Here is a 21,907-nt window from a genome sequence, read left to right on the forward strand (position 1 = left end):
AGTTCAATCTGCATCATTTGTTGTATAGATGACGATTTGTGGTGAATGAGTGTTGTATTATGTGTTTGTGAATATAATGAATTGTCGCTTGACATGGAGATTGAATGAGTGTTGTATTATGTGTTTGTGAATATAATGAATTGTCGCTTGACATGGAGATTGAATGAGAAGATTATAAATCGAGCAATTGTCTAGATTGATATCAACTCCTATAATTATGTCTTAATTGTTGAATCGACCCTTTGTTAGAAATAATGGAAGTTAATCATTAATATATTTTAATGTGTAGTTAAAAACATATTTATATTGATAGGAATTATTAGATATGTATGGTTACACAAATATATGAGAATTAATTGTGATTGTGGTTGGTAAATTGAAGGCATGCAAAACTGATTCAAGGCTGGACAATTCAAGAAACATATTGTTAGAATTGTTAATATGTGAAAAAGAAAAACATATTATATGGTTTTGGTTTTATTGATTGATGTGACAAAGTACGATAGATTTGGTATTGAGAGGGTTGATTTATGGTTTGATATTTGTATGCAAGTGATGAGGATTCAACTACAGAAATCGAGGACGATTTTTCGAATGAAGAGGATGAGTTGAACCTTTCAGTTGTCCTCGGTTATGACGAGGTACTTTATGAGGTTCATGACTACATGACTCGTTTATGTTAGAACACAGATATGTTTGATTGGACTGAACGATAATACGTTCTTAGTGAAGGCATTAATGGCAGTGCCATTAACTTGAAAATTTGCAAAGGGAACAAATGTGTATGCCATGGTAAAGAGGTTCCTCGTCAAACTTCTTTTACATGTATACAAGTTTGTTCAACAATTTGCTTGTGAAGATACATTGGATGAGTTTCAAATGGGCGTGCTACTTGAATTGAACCTCGTTCCTACCCAATTGCATCTTAATTGTTGGACATACATTCAAGCCTTTTGGATCTTATGCTTAGTGCTAGATTTAACCCCAACACCTATCTTATTTCTGCACCATTTTCATACTCGCTCAAATTTTAAGAAAGGGTGAATGTCTCTTATTGCGGAGAAAGAAAAATAGTTTTTCTCTTTATATGCAGCCTCGTACGAAGAGTTCAAAACTGAATAGTTTATTATTCCTAAATTCAAAACCAAATTCTTCTCGAGTCATTCTTTTATAATTTCAAAAAACTTATATTTACAACACCCAACTTTGGTTACCTGTACTTTATTGGAAAAAAAAATTGTAAGCTTATACTTGGACCAGGTTCCACTAAGTTATCAATAAAAAAACAACATTGTAATTATATAAGTAAATTCAAACAAGACATATGTAATTATAACACCATGCAAATAATATAATTAAGTAACGAGGAAAAATTGTATCTAATAAGATATGAAAAAATTAACCCAAAAACAAAAAATCGTACCTCCTTCCTCCTAACTTGAAGGTAAGGTGGTTTATTACATTATCAATTATGAAAATTTATATTAAAAAAGTTAGTACAAATTCTATTATGATATTGATTTATGACATTTATTTCAGTTATATTAAGTTCATATTAAAACATAATAATAATAATAATGAAAATAAATTTAGGTGCATAAGATATATAGATGATTTGGTAGAGGTTGATATAATTAACACAAAATTTGTAAATTATTGGGATTTGTTTTTCTATTAAACTTGTGAAATGACACACGAACGATTGCTTAGAATTTTATAATTTTATATTAACAAATTACACATTTTTTGATCCACAATGCCACTGCAATGCTCCATCTTCAGTTTTCTTTCTTCTTTATGGCATTCTCTATCATTTTTGTTGTTCTCTACGCCATTTATCTTCTTCGAATTTAGCACAACTCTCCGACCCACGACCCACCGGCACTGCGTTTCAACTTTCCACCACTCAATTGCTCGTAGGTGTGCCTCATTCACCGACACATTGCGATTTGAAGTGGTCATATTCTGCATCGGTTATTCATAAGACGTAACATGTTTCGCACTTCCTACATAGTTTAATTATACCTTGATTTCTTAACAGATGTAATAGGCCAAAATTAATCAATATAAAATGGACTTTTTCTATTAATGCATATGACTTTTGCAAGATGATCTTAAAATATCTATATTGTATAATAGCACACAACATCTTAAATTGAAGACTTTAAAGATTATAATATTTTTCCAATGATGTTAACGTAAGAACAAAATTTGAAATATTGGATCTTAAAAAATAAAAGAATATATATATTTTTTATCTTGAAAATATGTATTTATATGAACAACTAAGCCAAATATTAATTTAACTCCTTGTATTATAATATCATTGACTTGGATTAAAAGTTGCAAATATGACACGAAATAAAGAGTATAATTCTTTAATTAAAAAAGTAAAGCATTAAATATCTACTTCATTATTTATTAATCATTAATTATTAATTAATTATTAGTTTGACTTAAAAGAGATGGCAATAATAGATTAATGTGAATTCGATAGAGACAAAAATACATAAATTAACACACAAAAAACGTAAAAAAAACATAAATATCAATTTGAATTAGAGAGGATTTGTGACTATATAAGTCTTCCATTTCCATATCTTTTAACTCACTTAAATTTTGTTTCAGATAAGCCATTAAGCGTAATGACTAAATTTGTGTGTGTCTTTTTTCTTTTTTTTGTCATGACTTTTGTCAATGAACTCGTTTATGTGAGTCATGTTTCTCTATTTCTTTTTATACCTATGATATTAGCTTTTTTAAGATTATTGGTATAACAAATGAATGTATTACTTATAAATTTGTTTTATTTTGTACATGTACAGGGTGGTGGTGAAGGATCTCTTAAACCAGAAGGTATTTATTTTCGTGAAGTTTTCAAAAGATAATAAATTAGTATTAAATTTAATACTATGAATTGAAATGTGTTACATGAATGATTTCAGAATGTCCGACGAAATGCGACTATCGTTGTTCAGCGACTCGAGTTAAGAAGGCGTGTCTCTACTATTGTAACTTGTGTTGTGATAAATGTTTATGTGTTCCATCTGGAACCTACGGTAATAAGGAAGAATGTCCATGTTATAATAACTGGAAAACCAATAATGGAACACCTAAGTGTCCGTAATTCAACTTCAATATAACATTCTTCTCCACCAATAATTTTTTTGTTCTTTCCGAACTGTTTTTGTGATTTCATACTCATCTTCTTTTAATTCGTTTATGTAATATTCCATTAAAAAATAATAGATTGATACCACATAATACACGTTTGATTGTGACAAATTATACAAAGCTCGTGTTTTTAACAATTTAACAATTTATCTAAGAGACATATATTACTTGGTTTTTTTAGCTATTGAAGAGCAGTTTAATGTTACAAAATGTCAAACTAATATATATTTAAGCAAATCACAAAAATTAGTGTACGGTTAGCAAAATTAAAGAATGATTTTGTATAACGTCAAACTAATATATATTGTTTTAAATTAAATAATATAAATTTAACGTCAAAGTTATAGATGACAAATAGTTATTGATTATTTACATATAAAATAGTGTTTTAGTAAATTTAACCCATTTTCTTCTAAATACATATGTAAATATTGCCGTGTATACTTCTTTTACTTTTATGATAAGTAGATTTGAAATTAATTTTTAAATACAGTTTTCGTAAATAATAATTTTAAATAATACAATATATATATATATATATATATATATATATATATATATATATATATATTATAATTGATGTAAAATTAAATAAAAATGTTAAGATATATTTAATTAATGGATAAAACATTAATTGTTTATAAATAAGAACCACTAAATACTTTTTTCTCCAATTTTATTTTTATAAATTATAAAATTATAAAAAAAAATCAATTTTTAAAATAAAATAAAACAAGATGTGACAATATGTCGATCATATTACATGATATAGTGATAATCACGTAAACCACTTAACAACGATATGTTAATAAAAAAATTAATAGAGAAACTCAATCATAAAATATAAATTCATTGAATATAATTCATAAAAAAATATTTTATTAATAACGGTTTATAAATTAAAAGAAATTTAAAATACAATTATATTAAGGTAAAGTATTAAATATTTACTTAATTATTAATTAATTTGACTTAAATGTGAGTATGAAATACTAATATGAATATGATAGAGACAAAAAAAAAAAACGCACAAAATGTATAACTTTAGTGTATATTCGTTAGGTCAATTATTAAACGAACCGTCAAATATTTATTGGGTGAACTAGATTGATTGGTTGAAATATTGTAGAGATCAAATAGTTAAGCTTGAGTATACTAACTATAAAATCATCCTATTTAAAAGCTAATCACAACTAGTCATATTTGGATCATAATTAGACCAATCTTACTAAAAAATTCATCACAAAATCTACAAATATTGTTTCAAGGTAAAGAGATGTGTTAGGAACTAATTACACATTTATTATGCTTACAAAAAATATTTTATAACGAGTTTTCGTTTTATAATTTTTGTCTTATCTAATTTTCACAAGTATAATGACATATGAAGGAATTGGTAATTGGCCTTCAAAAAATAAAAAACACTCGCTGTTAAACAATTTCTTAAAAAAAATGATTTTATAATGAGCATTTTCACAAGCATATTGCCATCCAAAGAAATTGGTAATTGGCCTGGAAAAAAATTAGAAACACTTGCGTTAAACAATTTCTTAAATAAATGATTTTATAATGAGTTTTCATTTTATAATTTGTGTCTTATCTAATTTTCACAAGCATAATGACATATGAAATAATTGGTAATTGGCCTAGAGGGTTTTTTTTAGAGATGATGATTCAACATCTGCATATGATGAAATTAGAGAGGTTAGTGAAGATGATGAAATTGAAGAGATCTTGAATGAACTTTTGCTTGAAGGCGAATATGTCAATGACTCAACTCTTTACAAAGACAAATGGTTTAATATCGAATGTTTCTGACTTTTTCACTTGGGGTTAAAGTAGAGTAAGATGACTTTCTTGTATATATATATATATATATATATATATATATATATATATATATATATATGTATGTATGTATGTATGTCGTTATAATTGTTGTGTGTAAACTCTAAGTAAATATAAGTAACTTTCTTTTAAATCAGTAAAAATCACATTCATAATTAAATTAAATGCATTTGACAAGCACGTTAATACTAATAAATGAATTTTTATTAAATTGAATTAATTTAATTATGAAATATACAATCAGTTTAGATTAATAGTAAATACACATATTAGTTAATTTATATGTATATTTAAAGGTTAGATTAATAGTAAATACACATATTAGTTAATTTTTATGTATATTTAAAGGTTATTACTGTTATTATATTTAAATTCAGAGTAAATATAAATTTTCAATTAAATAAAATTGAAATCAATTTAAATCACATTCATAATTAAATTAATTATTTTTGGTTCATTGTGTACTTTAGTCAATCTCATTGATTAAGTAAAGTCTTCATTTTTTGTTAAGTTGAATTGAGTTCATCGGACCAAATCAATTTACTTTGAATCAAGTTAAATTAAATTCACAGATTGATATTAAGTTTTTTTCAGATGTTGTCATACTAATTCAACTTGAGACAGCTAAGTTTTGACTTACAATAAATAATGTTGAGTCTACTAATTAGATAATTTGAGCTAACTTTTATGTAAAGTTACAAATAATATAAAAACAAATAAAAACGTTACCATTTTATTTTAAATATAAAATACAATTAATTAAATTATGGGATATACAATCAGATTGGATATTAATAATTAAAAATATTAATCATATGTATTATTTAAATTAAAAGTTGATATACACGGACTTTCATTTAAACAAAATTTAAATAAATAAAAAAAACATTCATAATTGAATTAATTGCATTTGAGAAGTCAAAGCACTAATATGAACCTGCATATTTAAAATATAATTAATTTAATTATTGGATGTAATTAATCTTTTACATCAAAAGTTCTTTAAATTCTACAAATAAATTATTCATTATTCAGATTTAAGAATTGTAACTTCAAATTGCTTTCATCTTATATATAAAAGAAAAAGTTATTCGTTCAAACGAGTGAATAAAACAAAAACAGCGTTTCTTTTTATATAAACAGTAAAGGATATATATAATTTTATTATTTATTTGTACAGATAATTAATAAAAAATGCGAAATAATGTAATTTAAAATATTTATAATTATAAAAATAGTGTTAAAAAATATGAAGTTAGTCAGTTATTTTAAGATAAAAATAAAATATATTAAATGATAATACCTAAAAAAGTCAGCTTACATTGTTTTATGTTTTATTGATTGAGAATTCCTAAAATGAAATAATTTTGAAATGTATAGTAATAAGAAATGATAAGTTTGATATTGTTATAAAGAGAAACCTATCATTTTTATATAATTTAATAATAAAAATTATATTTTAATAGACGTTGAGGATAACATCTTTGGAAATCAATTGCAAAGTGAACGTTGATATCTATATAAACCTTACTCCTGAAATATTTCTTACTCACTTAGATTCAAACTCAAACATTAAAGACATAGTCACTCATTATGACTAAATTCGTCTCCGTGCTTCTTCTCATATTTATCATGGCTTTCCTCACTCAATTTGTTTATGTAATTCACTTTTCTCTCTTGCTATATTTTTCCTTATATCTATCTTATTCACACTTTTATTTATTTATATAAATTTATTTGTTCAGGGTGGTGGGGAAGGGTCTCTTAAACCCAGAGGTATTTACTCATCTGGTAAAACTTTTTAAAATTAATATACATGTTACGTGGAAAGTGATTACTATAGCGGTGAATTATTTCAGAATGTGCGAGTGCATGCAACTATCGTTGTTCAAGTACTCGGATTCCAACGGAGTGTCTTCTCTACTGTAACATGTGTTGTAAGAAATGTTTATGTGTTCCCTCTGGGACCTCTGGCAACAAACAAGAATGTCCTTGTTACAACAATTGGAAATCAAGTCAAGGAAAATCAAAGTGTCCTTAATCTCCCTCCACAAATAAACTTTATTTCTTTTATATGTTTTCTTCCAAACTTCTATAATATTGAATTTGCTTGGTAGACCACCATGAGAAATAAATTCATATTCATGCTCTTCTCCTCTTCTTCCTTTTTCTTGTTTTCTTCAACATCTTACTTTCTTATGCATAACAACCAAACGTGAATTAACAACACAAACCACCATTTCATTTCGCCATATTAACAAACCACCAATTTTGTTGTAGTTGTGAGATAATGTATACAATTGTTAGCGTAAAAGAATAATCAGTCTTGGATTGAAAAAAATAAGATCTTTTATCTTACAAAAATTTAAATTGTCTATGTTACGTATTATAAATTAACCAATATTATAAATTTAAAGTTAAAAATGAATAACAAAATGACAAATAAATGATAATTCGTTGTATCGAACCTTTAATATTTAGTTAAAATAAAATAATCTTAAAAAAAAAGTATTATACATGTTACAATGTATTCTTCTTCACTATAAAATAAAGTCTCATTTCCCTTTCTCTCTCCCTCTAATCAAATAGGAAAGACATTAAAAAAGTGAATCTTAGTTGACAGGCTAATATGTCAACTTATCAAATTCAGACAAGTTGAGTTGGTGATTTCAAATTATTAGAATATTCTAGTCTATCTCTTAGGCCTTGTTCACTTGAGTGGATTTGAGGGAGAGTAATTAAGGGGATTTGAGAGTGGATTTGAAAGTAAATTTTTTTAATTTGTCACGTCAATCAAATCTTACACTAATTCTCACAAACTTTACTTCCAAAATCATTCTCACTTATCTCCAAATTCACTCAAATAAACAATAACAAAATTTATCTTCAAATCCTCTCAAATCCCCTCAATTATTCTCCCCAAAATCCATTCAAGTGAACAAGGTCTTAATCTATCAAACTGTCAAAAATAATACAGGACAGACTAATCTGCTAGTTATTTTTAAAAATAAAAATAAAAAATTAAATAAAAAGTAGTTTATAATTTTTTTATTATATTATTACTTAAATGACACAATACACAATATTATTGAACATTTATAAATTAAGTTTTAATTGTTAATTATAATAATTTAACATGTAGAAATAATAATTATTTTAGTTTATCTTATTTGAAACATCATAAATTGAAAAAAATATTTATAAAATTAAATATGCTTTATATATATATATATACACGTATAATATAAAAAGTTGACAGGTCAGTAATTAGTCTTTTTGCGTCAAGATTTTGACCTAATTAAGATTGTGACCTAACTTTTTATGACAAGTAATGTCATTTTTTTATGGAACGACACTGTACGGAGACAAAAAAAAATTGAAATAACTCGTTTGTGTTACTCTTATCATAAAATAGAAATAACTCTTATTTTTCATTCTAAAATATAAAATTATAATGTAAAAAGAAAAGAGTTAACTTTTCCTATATCTTTGCTAGAATTCTTCGTTAAACTCTCTTCTTTCTTTGTTCTTTTATCCTTTTACAATGAGTAAGTTATGTTTTTATTTGTTTTGGAAACTTGGTCTATTTATAGAAAAAGTCTGGCTTGCCAAGGGTCCCGTGATTTCTTATTTCCAAAATGCAAACATGGAAGGCTGCCCACCTCTTCTCATATTTTATCGCCACCATGGAAAGTTGATAAACAATGGTAGCCAAAAGTTTAATTAGATATAAGTACCTCAACTGTGTTTTCTTGATTTTCAGAAACACACACATGGTTCTTATGTTTTCTAACACCTATACTTTTAATTTTATAAAAAAAGTCGTCAACTTTATTTTAACGTATGGAAGTCGTTATTTTAATATATTATTTTTTTTATTTTTTTTATTTTGTAGTTTATCTTTTTATATTAAAATAATTTCTTAATAATACGATTATTGATTTTTAAAATTTTTTAATGTCATCTTAATTCTTATTCAATCATATATTTTTAATTTTTATATTTCTTTAGTAATTTTATTAATAAATTAAAAATAATGTTTTAAGTTCTTTTACTTTTGTAAAAATATTCATGGTTTTTTAGTTTTATATAAAAATATTTTTTATTTTGAAATGATTAAATAATTTTATTATTATTACTATATATATAATAATAATTATTATTTATAACAAATATTTTATATTTTAAGATATATTTTTTATAATTTTATTAATATATTAAAATTTTAAAAAATATATTATTGTTTCAACGAGTAAATTGTATAAATTTAATTTTAATAATTAAATTATCTAAATATTTGAAAAAAAGAAAATATATAAAACTTTAAAATAAAAGAAAAAATAAATAAAGATCGAGAAAAGAAATTTGGATGTTCATCCCACGACTTGCATAAGTTTATATATATATATATATATATATATATATATATATATATATATATAAACTAAAATCATCAATAAATACTACAACTTATTCAAAAGTTTGACTTCAAATAAAGTTGTACAGTCCATAAACAATTTACATTTAAAATTTGTTATATGATGGTATTAAATTTGTTATATGACTTCATTTTTTTAGTGATATAATATATATATATATATATATATATATATATATATATATATATATATATATATATATATATATATATATATATATATTAAAGTTATATTTTTCTTACGTAATTTTACCTAAACATAGTTAATTTTAAGTAAAATCATATTTGATCTTTGCAATTTTATTATTAACACAAAAATTATGCTTTGAAAATACGACTTCAGTTTAAAAAATTAAAAATTATCTAATTTAATAACGATTTTTTTACAAGAAAATTGTTACTATTTAACACCACTTAACCTTATATATAACTTTTTAAAAAAAAATCCAAATTAATAATTTTCAAATAAAATTAACCCACGTCTGTCCTACCTGTTATACAATAAAGATGTAAAGTTTTTTTATAACCGGGTGATAATAATGCAAGAATTTGAATACCAAATAAGGGTAGTGGTAGCGGTGGTGGAGGAACGCGGAGGAAAGGGAGAGGGTTTTGCAGATCAATTGTTTCGATTTTCTTTGTAATATTACAAGTTTTAGTTGAGACGAATGAGTTATCTCTGTCTCATGACGCGACTATGAGGAGAGTGGCAAAGGCAATTTAATTCTGGTTTCAGATTCATCCCACAGCCACAGGTTCCCATTCGTTTTTTAATTTTGTGCATTGCTATTGCTCTTTCTCTCTCTCACTATGTTAATTCTTATTATTCCTCTTATTTCCTTTCGCTTCGTTGCAATTTATGCTGCAATCTGCATTCTCGTACCTTTTGTTCTTAATTCAATTTATGTAACTGCTGAAGGCCAAAACGGAATTACGGTCATGCTAGCCTAGACATTTTAGTAAGAAAGTGGAGGAATCTAGTTCTACACGCGCCTAGGGTAACTCAATTCACAAAATTGTGACTGAAAATCAAGCTGTGAGAAATTCAATAGGATGAGTGCTCGTCTGACTCTATCGCAAATTAAGTTATAAAATGAAACTAGTTCTTTATGAACTGATGGCTGTTCACAAAATAATGTGTTATTTGCAGATTGACTCCGATCTTCACGTCGGAAGTTATATCACGTTAGCAGTGTGTCTGCAACGTGACTGGATAAGAGAATGAGTGCAGAGATTGATTCAACTTCTGCTCCTGAACTTCATAAAATGTCTGGAACTTCATCAGTAACAACCCCCAGTGGCCAAAAGCTCTCTATATTTGCAGCCAAATCAGGATTTGTCATCCCTAAAAACAAATTGTCCGGGTCACTGGTCCCTATTTTCCGAGGGGCTAAAAAACACGGGGTCACTGGAGCCATCAATGAAGAAAGTTCAAAACAAACTGAGAGGAAATCAAAATGGGGACATGATCTTACACAGGATGCAACTGTCAGGAGGGGAAAGGCTCTAGCTTTGCAGGTGTTTCCTGGAATCCTTTCAAACAACACTCCACTAACATTTATATTGCTATGTATTTTTTTCTCTCATTCTTCCATTATCATTTCCTTTAAAGCATTCAATTCTAAGGTCATATTTACATTTCTTTATAAGTTTTGTTAAAATGTTTATTATTTTATTACTCCCTATTCCTTTTTTTTTTTTAATTTTAGTTTTACAATGTTCTTCACATGCTTTGGATGCGACCTTAATCTTTGCTCGTGATACCCCTCCTCACAATGCTTCTTTGCCCGTTTTAAATCCCCAATACTGCATGTTGTGAGATACTAGACCAATATTTACTTACATGAAAACCATGATATTGACATTAGTAAAGAGGTATTTTTGTTGGACTTTGGCAGGGAATGTGATTTATATCTAGAAGCTATTCAAATTTCCTTACATGTTGGGTGGCATAGTGTGTGCTTCTGCTAATATTTGCCCAGGTTCTTGCTTCTGCGGTATCCACAACTCATACTTTTGTTGCACACAATTTGTAGATTCGAGTGGATCAAATCACAAAGCAGTTGGAATCAGAAAAACTGGAAGTTGGGGACACTCAGAACTTGCCATTGGGAGCTGAGAACACGGATAAAATTAAATCTGGCTCTCAAATGAACAGCAACAAGGTTAACGACAATTGACACTATTCCTTTTTAATTTTTATCACTTATTTATTATTATTAAATCAACTTCTGATGTTGTTTTATGGATCTAAGAAGTCAGAAATGCTCGAACTTGAAAAGCGTGGAGCCATAGGTTTGTTTTTCTTGAAGTACCTATACTTTTTATGCCTCTTCAACTGCCTTTTAATTCATACATACTGTTTATTCCAACATAATCGTGATCTCAATCATTTCCAGGTGAAATACTAAAATTAGATCCCAGTTACAAACCTCCACGTGGTTTTAAACCATTGTTAAAAGAAGCCAGCATTCCTTTGCCTGTAAGTATTGATTCTAAAATGATTCCAACTTCCAATAATTTAATATTCCAATGGATTGAGAAAATAATGGATGAATAATTGCCATTCATTAATCACAATTACCCAGTCCATAAAATCCATTTAATATTTACTGAAATGAATTGATTGCATTGGATTTAATTTTGGTTGGATTATGGATACATGGATCATTTTGCTACCAGAATGCATCCAGCATGTTTTGTACAGTTCTTTTTCCTTACTGTCAATGAACATTGACAAAAAAGAAGGGCAATTCACTGCACTAGTTTCCCACCTAAAATGGTCTGGGGAGTGTATATGTACTCGGTCATATCCCTACAACCAAGGAATTTTTCTAGGATTTGAACCCATGATTTGTAGGTCACAAGCTAGTATCATTACCGTTGTGTAGACACTAATCCTCTACTATTCACTAATATTGATATATTTAATAGTTTCATGTCTGGTCAAAACTCTAGTATGGTTGACATTTTGTGGGCCTTGTAATATTTCTTAATGTTGCAAGATTGTGGCAATTTTTAGGTGATAGGACCTTATATTATTTCTGAGTTTTACTTGAAGGGCCGTTTGTTTGACCTGAGCATGTGGAAAGTGTTAATAAACTGACTAGAAACAGACAACTCATTTCTAGATTTTCTTTTCCAAACCGGTCTTCTCATTTATTTTCTTGGATTAATTTCCTGATGGTTGACGTTGTTTGAGAATTTAGTGGCACTAACACTCCCCAGCCTGGTTTACCATATATTAATAGTATACGCAATACTGATTGCTACGTAGGGTAACTATGCAAAATGAGTCAACTGCTTTTGCTGCCCATGTTGTTTAGACCAAAGTTTGGCAGTTCTTAGTTGTAAACTTAATGTTAAGAATGATCTGTGACTTTTTCAAAATTAAAATATCTTTAAGTTGACTAAACTTGAAGTTCTCTATAATGCAATGAAAAGTCTTACATGTAATACCATACACAGGTTCAAGAATATCCAGGGTACAATTTTGTTGGTCTAATATATGGACCTGAAGGTGATAATCAGAAACAACTAGAAAAGGTAAGATCTTTGGGTTGATATCTAATCTCCAACTAGTGCTTTACAGTCACTAAGCTGTACACACACACTACACACACACACACACTGATTTAGTTCATGAAATTAATTTCTTCATTTTTTAATTGATCTCTGATATATGCATATACCAGGAAACTGGTGCCAAGATAAAAATTCATGGAACCAAAGCAGACACAGGAGAGAAAGTAAGTTCCTTCACTTTGTTGATAATGTAATGTGACTATTATCCACTGCACATATAACTGAAATATTTTAACTTGATTTCGGGAGGAAAGAACTGTAATTGTTTGCATTTGTTTTCTGTTTTCTATTCGTTAACTGCTCTACGTTTTCAGGGTGAAATTAAGCCTGGAACTGATATCCATTCCAGTTACAAGGAGATGTGTGTTAACATATCAGCTGATAGTTTTGAAAAAGTGGATGCAGCAATGTCAATAATTGAACTGCTGATTACCTCTGTAACTGTGAGTCTTGTCATTTCAAATGACAAAAGTTTGTATGATTTATGGTTATGTTAATAATATATTTTATGACTACTAGTTTTATAATGATGTCATTCCTTATGTAATTTTGTTCGTTCCTTGTAATAATTGCTGTCTTTTATTCAGGGGAATTTAGACGCTGGCTCTACACCCTCTATATCAGTTTCTAGGGAAAGCACTGATATTCTGTGTCAAAACCGAGAAGGCCAGCCTTCTCATGCAGATTCTGTTTCTCTGGAAAACCAGGCTGTTCTGCAACCAGCAGCTGTTACCCAAAAGTATGAAGATAACTTCCAATACTCTACACCATGGTTTTCAGTGGTTCCTTCTAATACCCCCATTTTTGCTTCATCTGGCACTGTAGCCCCCCCAAACCCATTAGGCCTTGCTAGAACTCCCCATTTTTCATCACAAACTTCAAATTCGGTTCCTACTTTTGGTGCTCAACCTGGATTTCAACCAATTATTCCAAATCAACATGTTTCCGTGCAAGCACCACCACCAAGACAGGTTTTACACTATCCTCATTTGACTCAAGCGAGTCCTTTGGGTCACGTTGGGCCCCCAAGAAATGCTTCTATAATATCTGTACGGAATCTGTCAACTCCAACAAATGCTTCACATTCATTTCCTGTTACTTTAAGCCAATCAACGCCAATAGGACAAGTGCAGACATCAGTGTCTTCATTTCCTCTACCCATATCTGGTGTATCACCACTGACCATACCTAACCAGCCCATCACCCATCTTGGGGCCCCTTCTGGACAGAATGAAGCCCTTGTCGCTGTTAAAACATCTATTGGTCCCAGCAATATGGGGTCAATGGCTCCACCTGGAAGACCTGGCTCTCTACATCATCAACCGGAAGTTGCATTTATGCCACCACAGTCAAATATGTCAATGATACCACGATCTGCTTCCTTTCCTCCACATCAAGTAGGAATATCCCCCGGACCACTATCATCTTTGAGACCTATGTCTGTACCAATACCTGCACCTAAACATTCATCTGTAAACCATTTATCAGGACCTGTTTCATTTCCTTCGTCAGGAATATCCCCCTCTTTTCCATTGCCTCAGCAAGCAGGAATACCCAATTCTGCTTCTGGAATTGCTCCTTTTCACACCCATGTAAAACCATCTGTCTTGGCGCCATCAAAATCTGGAAATTTTACTTTTCGATCACATCCCCCCAATGCAGACTACAGTCAAGTGGTTTCTGGACCAAACAGTCAAGCAGGTGCTACGCAGGAGCCACCTTCTGGCCCTCGGCCTCCGCCATTTGGGTTTGGCGTGCATGATCAGCCTCTTCAAAACTTTCCTAGGACACAATTCCCTGCTCAAGTGGATCAAACCATTTCCTTCGGGGGAAGATCAGGTTCCATGTCGAACTCAATTCCTCCACCAAGGCATACTTCATTTCCATATGGTGGTCAACCTGCACCTAGATCTCCAGTCCCACAAATGGGTATGAATAACTTCATTCCTGCTCCGCAAAGGCCAAACTTGACCAGTGCTGTTGCCCAAAGAGGCATGCCTATCCGACAAAGCTACGCCGTTCAGATGGCACGGGCAGATATCCAAATGCCCCTGAATCACAAGTTTGTCAACAATACCCTCATGGCTTCTGGTAAGCTACCATATTCTGCGGACCAAATTTATGACCCCTTTTCACCCACTTCTGCACCTCCACAACAAAAGGGTAATCCTGGACAATGAGGGAATTTGATGTGGCCACAGATACGTCGCTGACAGTGAAATCTTGAGTTATGACTGCTGTTTTAGGCAAGCAGGCGAGATACTAATTGTATAGATGGTTTCTTATTACAAGTTTTAGTTGAGAGGACATATTGTCATAGTTATTTTTGGGCCTTTCTTATTACAAGTTTTAGTTGAGGAGAATTGAGTTCAGCCAATCTTTTCAGAAATGTGGTAATCCCTCCACTATGTAAGCCACTTGATTTCATTTGCATTTGGATTTCGTCACTGCGGTTGCGCCTGTTAGTTTTAAGTTATATTTAAAATGTATAATTTGAAATAAGTTTTTAACTATTTTAGATTTAGTCCATAGTTTCTTATTAGATAATGTTTTTGACATAATTACAGTTTAAAATATTTATTCCTGGAGCTGTAAAAGTTAATATTTTTTATAAATATCTCGCCATTTTTTAATTGTGCAATTTGAAAGTCAAAAATAACTTTTGGATTTAGTTTTTAGACTGCACACTCCAGAAGTTATTTAGTTTCTGAATTCCGTAATTTAGATTGCACAATTCAAAAGGAATTTGTTTTTATGGAGGTGCAGGAAGACATATACGAAGGTATAGGAAGAAGCCGCCTGAGCAGATAACTCATAAAATTGGGCTTGAGTTTTGCGCTTGGGGTGAGGATATTGCTTCCTGCACCCCCACAATTATTAAATGCTCTGCACACTAACAAAAAATAGAGCTGTCAAAACGAGTAACCTGGTCCGATCCCGACTCTATCCACAACAGGTTGGTCACTTAGTGAGTCAATCCATCACGGGTTGGTGAGTTAAACGGGTTGGTTTATTGGTTCATTTAATTAACTTTTTTTTTACCATCTTCTTTTCAGATTCTTATAACATGTTACTTTGATCGATCAAATTGAAACAATAATAATTGAACCAATTGATATAAAAGAAAATGAAACAAAAGAAATATATTGTTATATATATTCTAAGCTATTAAGCATAAAATTTTGTCAATCTCTCGAAGCATCTTCTTCTTTATCTCCGTTTATAATATTATTCAATCTATAATCTTAGGGTTTTATTTGCAAACGAGAACTTTTGGAAAGATAGTAGCGCGAAAGGCTCTATTACTAAGTAAAGATTGTGCATTTTGAATAATTATTTTAATTAATTTGATTTCAATTAAAAAGAATAGGATTTGAATAATTTATTTAATTAATTTAATTTAATTAAAAAAAATATGTGAGTTGGTGAGCCAACTCGACCCACCACTGATTCAACCCGTGTGAGTCGAGTTCTTATTAAACTGGATCAAAATTGGCTTGCATAAAAGATTTTATATTTTTTTTCAACTCAAACAGGCTCAAAACGAGTTGCAACCTATTTTGATGAAACTAACAAAAATAAACTAAAATATTCTTCATTGTTCCATAATACATTTCATGTGGGATGCTCCAAATAATCTCATTCCGAAAGATATTATATACATTTCAGAATTTCTATTTGAAAAACTTGTTCCAGATAATTTTCAGTAATCCAAAAGTCAGTTCTGAAAAAAATAAAATAGTCATTTTGCAAAATTTTGAAGGTGCATAAATAAAGAGTGCCTGCCATCTACTTTGTTGCTTCAGCTTATGAAGGCATATCAGATGCATACGTTTATTTATTTTAATAATATATATATGAAAAATATTTAAAAATTCTTAAAAGTACAAGAAATATATTACTATTATTATTGTGTGAATCTAAATTAAAATAATATATATTAAATGTTATTAACGTAAAAAAATTATAAATTATATTATCATAAAAGTAATATTATTTTATATTTGATACTTTATTGGGATTTAACCCATTGTCTCTAATCAACTGCACCTGTTCAGAAATAGATCCAAAATAATCACGGATTAGCCTTAAGAACTTATCGATTTGTCACGGGTTCATCTATATCTTCAACTAAAATAAAATAACAACTTCGAATTTCTTACTATCCAATTTTTATATATTAAAAAAGGGCAGAAAGATTCCCGTGTTAATCAGACCATAAAAACACACAACCGCAGCTATTTCAGCAAATCATAATTTTTTTAAAAAAACTACTGTTATATTGACTTTTAATTGAATGTCCATTTAAAGGATTTAACCAAAAACACAGAACCGCAGCTAAGCCCCTTCAATTACAGTAAAGATTTGAGTTTCTTTTGTCATCATTGTTGACCTTCATTTGTGTCAATCGATTTTCGACTTCAAATGTAGATTTTTTGTGTTTATTCAGAAGAAATTATTGTACATTTAGCACAGGTTGAACTCAACCTTTTACCTTTTGTATGCAATTTCTTAGGTGATTTGATTTCTCCCACTTCAGCCTCCTAAGTTGATGAATGAATGATAGAAAAGGGCTTCACCAGATTTTCACTTAATCACTTTGGAGTGTATGCAGAACATGAAATTGGAATTTGACCGCTTTTTTTTTTTTTTTCCAATTTTCTGCTTCAGCATCACTTTTCAGAGGTACATGCTTCTTCCTTGTTTAAATTCCTTGAACATACAATGGGTTGAACAAAATGTGTTTGTTGGGATTTATCAGTGAAGTTGATATCAGGGTTTCCTGTGGCTTGCTTTTGATATTCTTCATCTTACTTTATTCCTGTGGGCTGTCTGGTTTCATATAAGTTCATATTGGAAAAAATAAAAGGGAATTGCACAAATGGTTTAGTTTTTTTTAGGTTTAATTTCTATTTTGGTCCCACTTTTCGTAGGGTCTGTTCAAATTGGTCCTACTTTTCGTAGGGTTTAATTTCAGGATGAATCACCAATTCACAGTGCTACGTCAAATAAAATTGTACACCTCATCAGTTTTCTTCCAGCTCGACAACTGTGCCGTTAGTTTTTTAACGCCGTAACCAAAAAGGACTAACTTGCACCGTTTTTGCGAAAAGTGGAATCTTAGTGAACTTTTGAAAAAAAGTAGGACCAATTTGAACAAACCCTACGAAAAGTGAGACCAAAATAGGAATTAAACCTTTTTTTTACGATAAAAGAAACATAATGAAGGATTATAGGACGCCTAGAGACAAAACTTGGTTCACATGTGATAGAGATGTAGGTCCCACAGGCACAGGCCAGAGCACTATGGCTAGTAAAGTAAAGTCATACATAAGTCACAACCAAAGCAAAGCACAATGTTACATAGCATAGGATAGCATAGCATTGTATGAGATCAGATCAGATTCCCTTGAAGAACAAAGTCTTAATTGGAATGGTTTCCAAAAGCAAAAGGGTGAGGGATGCAGCATTCTCCTCCTTCATCTTGCTTTTACTGTTGGTTGGGTTTGGTAACTCAGATTTAGGCAAAGACAGAGAAGAGTGTGCAGACAAACTTATAGGGCTGGCTAGCTGTGTTCCTTACGTTGGTGGTGAGGCCAAAACCCCAACCATAGACTGCTGCAGTGGTCTCAAAGCTGTCCTCGACAAGAGCAAGAAGTGCATCTGCATCCTCATCAAAGATCGTGATGACCCCAATCTTGGCATCAAAATCAATGCCACTCTCGCCATTCAACTACCCTCTGCTTGCAACGCACCTGCTAATATATCTCACTGTGTAGGTACCTACTCATATCATTTCACTCTTTTTTCTCAATATTTTCGTTTTCATTTTCATTCCATTTCATATATAATATCACACTTTTCAGATCTTCTGCATTTAGCACCTAACTCTCCTGATGCCAAGGTGTTTGAGGGATTGCAAAAATCCGCCAAATCAAACAGTTCCACCCCAGTTTCCAGTGGTGATTATTATTATATTACTCTTAATATATGTTTGTGATTAATCTTATGCCATATATGCTTTGTTTTGAAAGTTGAAAATGGCAGGTGCAGGTGGTGGTGAGGAAAAGAGTGGTATGTCTACAAAGAGGTGGCCGGTGGCAGACCTGCTTTCCTCGATCTTACTACCACTTCTCTCCCTTCTTGTTTGAACTGAAGCAGCATGAGCACTCGCCTACTACTACTTGCTTCACGCCTCTGTTTCTCATCACTCTATATTTGTGTGCAAATCTGTACTAAAATCATTCTATATCCATCTATTAATAGTAGTAGTAATCATGAATTCCTGATGTTATCTTTTTCATTCTCTCTATGTATCAACAAAAGGAAGGACCCACTTTCAATATACTTCATCAAGTACTTCTTCTTTGCATAACTTATTTTAATTTTATTATGTGAATAGTTCATTTTTAATTGAAAAACATGATGTAATATTTTTCACATATCAGAGGTATGCTTTCAAATAAGAAAAAAAATCTAATAATCAAAGCCAAAATGATGAAGGTAATGAGAATGTCAAATGATAGTCGAGTTACACCACCTCTTCACATATCTATTGAATATAACTTAAGAAAATTACTTTCTAGTACCGATTCTCATAAATAATTCTTTTACCATTTATTGTTCCAACGTTATTATATATCATTTGCATTTTTTTACTTAATGTAATAATCTTATTTCTTTTATTTACTCCTATTTTTTTATAACAAAATTTATAAATTACATGGTGTGTTTTTTCAAAACATACAACAAAATAAAATAAATAATATATAAATACATTCAACATAGAAAAGAAGATAAAACAACCAAGAGTGTCCAACTAGTTAGTTATCTAGTGTCTGAGTCCTGACGCCAAGCAAGCACTAATTCGTCCACCGAGCAAATCTAGTCGCTTAGCGAAAGCTCAAAGAGAGAGCTCAAACAAAGAGTTCCTTCAGCCTCTGAAACCCACTGCTAAAACATTCTAAATACTCGCCCAAAGGTCTATTTACTCGCCTAGCCACTATGCAAAATTCTGCAAAACACCAATTATGCAGAGTTTGCACCCTCTCAATCTCACATGTCCTATCTTATGCACCTCTACCAACTTCTACCACTTTCATTTGGTACTCTAAGCTTCAATTAACTAATCCAAGTGTATAGATCCAACTTAAACCAAGTTTAAACTCATTAAACATGAAATTCCAATTCAAGTCAACTAAAATACCACTATATGGATCATTAATCAATTCTACCAATTTTAACACATAACTTAGTATTTGGAGGTTTGAACAAGTCCAAAATGACCCAACAACAGACCCCAATAACTTTTTTTCTTCAATTGCTACACCAAACTCATGCAATTAATCTTCACAACATCAATCATGCACAACATCAGATAAATCTACAACTGAATCATAGTAAGCATCAAGCATCACACAACTAATTAAACTCATTAAAAAAACACAACGAACACTAGAACAAATAATGCAATTATACTCAATCAACATGGTATTCCAGCCACTATCAATCATACTTGTAAATTTCAAAATTAAAGAATAATCAATAGCTTCCCTTACCTTAATAGACTGCTACCAAGCTCTATACGCACACAACCATTGCTTCAAACTCAAGAACTCTAGACACATCTACAAACCACAAAATTGTGATTAAAGTGAGTCCCTAGAACTTCTAATCAGCAAGGAACTAGAAAAATAGGGAGACAACACATGAAAGAAACTTCAAGTCGCATGTGTCTTAAATTACGAATTTAAGAAAAAAGATTACTTGCTCTAGAAGGAAAACTGCTCGGATGATAATGGAGAATACAGTGTTGTGATCTCTTAGAAGCATCGTGATCGTCAAACAAATGATTCAAGAGTTATAAATCTTAGATAGAAGGAAAGGAAACTCAAAGAAAGACTTTTAGAGAAATAATGAGTATTTTAGATAATGAGACGAGTTTATGAGATTGTATTTATATTATTGAATTATTTTAACATTAAAATATTTTGTCTCATTATTTTAAAACACTTATCAACTCTAATATTCTATTTTCTAGGTTCTTACATTCTATCTCACCTGTATTTGTATTTATTAAATATTTATATTGTATTATAAGTTAATAATATATAAAAATTAATTAAGTTCATTTATAAAAAAACAAAGAAAATAATAAAAATTACTTGAATGAATGTTGGCATACTACAAATATGATAAAAAAAAATAGAAAAAAAAACTTTGATAGAATTATATAAAATATTTCAACATAATGATTATTTCTAAAAGCTCACTTAATTATATTTTTTGAAAATTTAATTAATAATTATATTATAAAGTATTGAATATATTGAAAACTACGTATGAGATTAATCTTTCTTTGTTGAATATACACATAGAATACTCTATTTATAATAGAAGAAATATGGACTAAACTCAAAATATAAATAAAAAATGAGAAAGTAGAACATGATATAAGGTTAAAGATCCATTAACTCATTGCCTTAAGATTTTTTGTAAAGAGTAGTGACAATCCCATATGTGATTGACCTCAAATCTAATTGGTGTTGTATCTCCTCAATAAACCTCCTACTTGATAGATCCAACAAGAGGTATCGAGAATCTAAATTCCACATTATATATATATTTTAAAATTCAATTTTACAACAAAAAATATTAATCTTTAAATAATATTTAGTATTTTAATTTTTGCAATATATATGTCTACATAAAAATGTGACTAGTCATAACATTTTAATTTTCTCCTTTTTCTAAGAGAATTATTTTAATTATTCCAAATACCTTTTTCAAAAGTTTACAATTTTCCTATTATTTTAATTTTTTTTTCATCCAAATAATCCATGTTATTTTAAAAATTAAAAA

At 29.7% G+C, this 21,907-nt stretch overlaps 4 protein-coding genes across 10 annotated transcripts; all 4 read left to right on the forward strand.

Annotated features, from left to right (window-relative positions):
- Nucleotides 1-2,616: 2,616 nt before the first annotated feature.
- On the forward strand, nucleotides 2,617-3,152 carry LOC124846481 (gibberellin-regulated protein 12-like). Its single transcript, XM_047323754.2, has 3 exons — nucleotides 2,617-2,711; nucleotides 2,826-2,856; nucleotides 2,946-3,152. Exons 1-3 carry the CDS (start codon nucleotides 2,646-2,648, stop codon nucleotides 3,125-3,127), a joined length of 279 nt encoding a protein of 92 aa, XP_047179710.1. The 5' UTR covers nucleotides 2,617-2,645; the 3' UTR covers nucleotides 3,128-3,152.
- A 3,428-nt stretch (nucleotides 3,153-6,580) lies between these two features.
- On the forward strand, nucleotides 6,581-7,140 carry LOC148198231 (gibberellin-regulated protein 12-like). The gene is made up of 3 exons (XM_088114785.1): nucleotides 6,581-6,681; nucleotides 6,768-6,798; nucleotides 6,882-7,140. Exons 1-3 carry the CDS (start codon nucleotides 6,616-6,618, stop codon nucleotides 7,061-7,063), a joined length of 279 nt encoding a protein of 92 aa, XP_087970911.1. The 5' UTR covers nucleotides 6,581-6,615; the 3' UTR covers nucleotides 7,064-7,140.
- Nucleotides 7,141-9,998: 2,858 nt separating this feature from the next.
- LOC124846586 (RNA-binding KH domain-containing protein) lies at nucleotides 9,999-15,558 on the forward strand. Of its 6 annotated transcripts, none has more exons than XM_088116152.1 (10): nucleotides 9,999-10,215; nucleotides 10,380-10,496; nucleotides 10,611-10,978; nucleotides 11,497-11,625; nucleotides 11,716-11,755; nucleotides 11,860-11,942; nucleotides 12,929-13,006; nucleotides 13,156-13,209; nucleotides 13,360-13,488; nucleotides 13,633-15,558. In XM_088116152.1, exons 3-10 carry the CDS (start codon nucleotides 10,682-10,684, stop codon nucleotides 15,223-15,225), a joined length of 2,403 nt encoding a protein of 800 aa, XP_087972278.1. In that variant the 5' UTR covers nucleotides 9,999-10,215; nucleotides 10,380-10,496; nucleotides 10,611-10,681; the 3' UTR covers nucleotides 15,226-15,558. The 6 variants fall into 6 exon arrangements, with proteins under 6 accessions (XP_087972278.1, XP_087972279.1, XP_087972277.1 ...); XM_088116153.1 differs by having other exon boundaries at nucleotides 10,380-10,458; XM_088116151.1 differs by having other exon boundaries at nucleotides 10,380-10,978.
- A 2,828-nt stretch (nucleotides 15,559-18,386) lies between these two features.
- Nucleotides 18,387-19,421, forward strand: LOC124846605 (non-specific lipid transfer protein GPI-anchored 6-like). 2 transcript variants are annotated; one of them, XM_047323898.2, is made up of 3 exons: nucleotides 18,387-18,825; nucleotides 18,913-19,008; nucleotides 19,100-19,421. In XM_047323898.2, exons 1-3 carry the CDS (start codon nucleotides 18,435-18,437, stop codon nucleotides 19,195-19,197), a joined length of 585 nt encoding a protein of 194 aa, XP_047179854.1. In that variant the 5' UTR covers nucleotides 18,387-18,434; the 3' UTR covers nucleotides 19,198-19,421. The 2 variants fall into 2 exon arrangements, with proteins under 2 accessions (XP_047179854.1, XP_047179847.1); XM_047323891.2 differs by having other exon boundaries at nucleotides 18,391-18,825; nucleotides 19,094-19,421.
- The last annotated feature ends 2,486 nt before the right edge of the window (nucleotides 19,422-21,907 follow it).

The sequence above is a fragment of the Vigna umbellata genome, chromosome 5, assembly GCF_029865625.1.
Source record: "Vigna umbellata cultivar VRB3 chromosome 5, Vumbellata_1.0, whole genome shotgun sequence".
Taxonomy (NCBI): Eukaryota; Viridiplantae; Streptophyta; class Magnoliopsida; order Fabales; family Fabaceae; genus Vigna; species Vigna umbellata.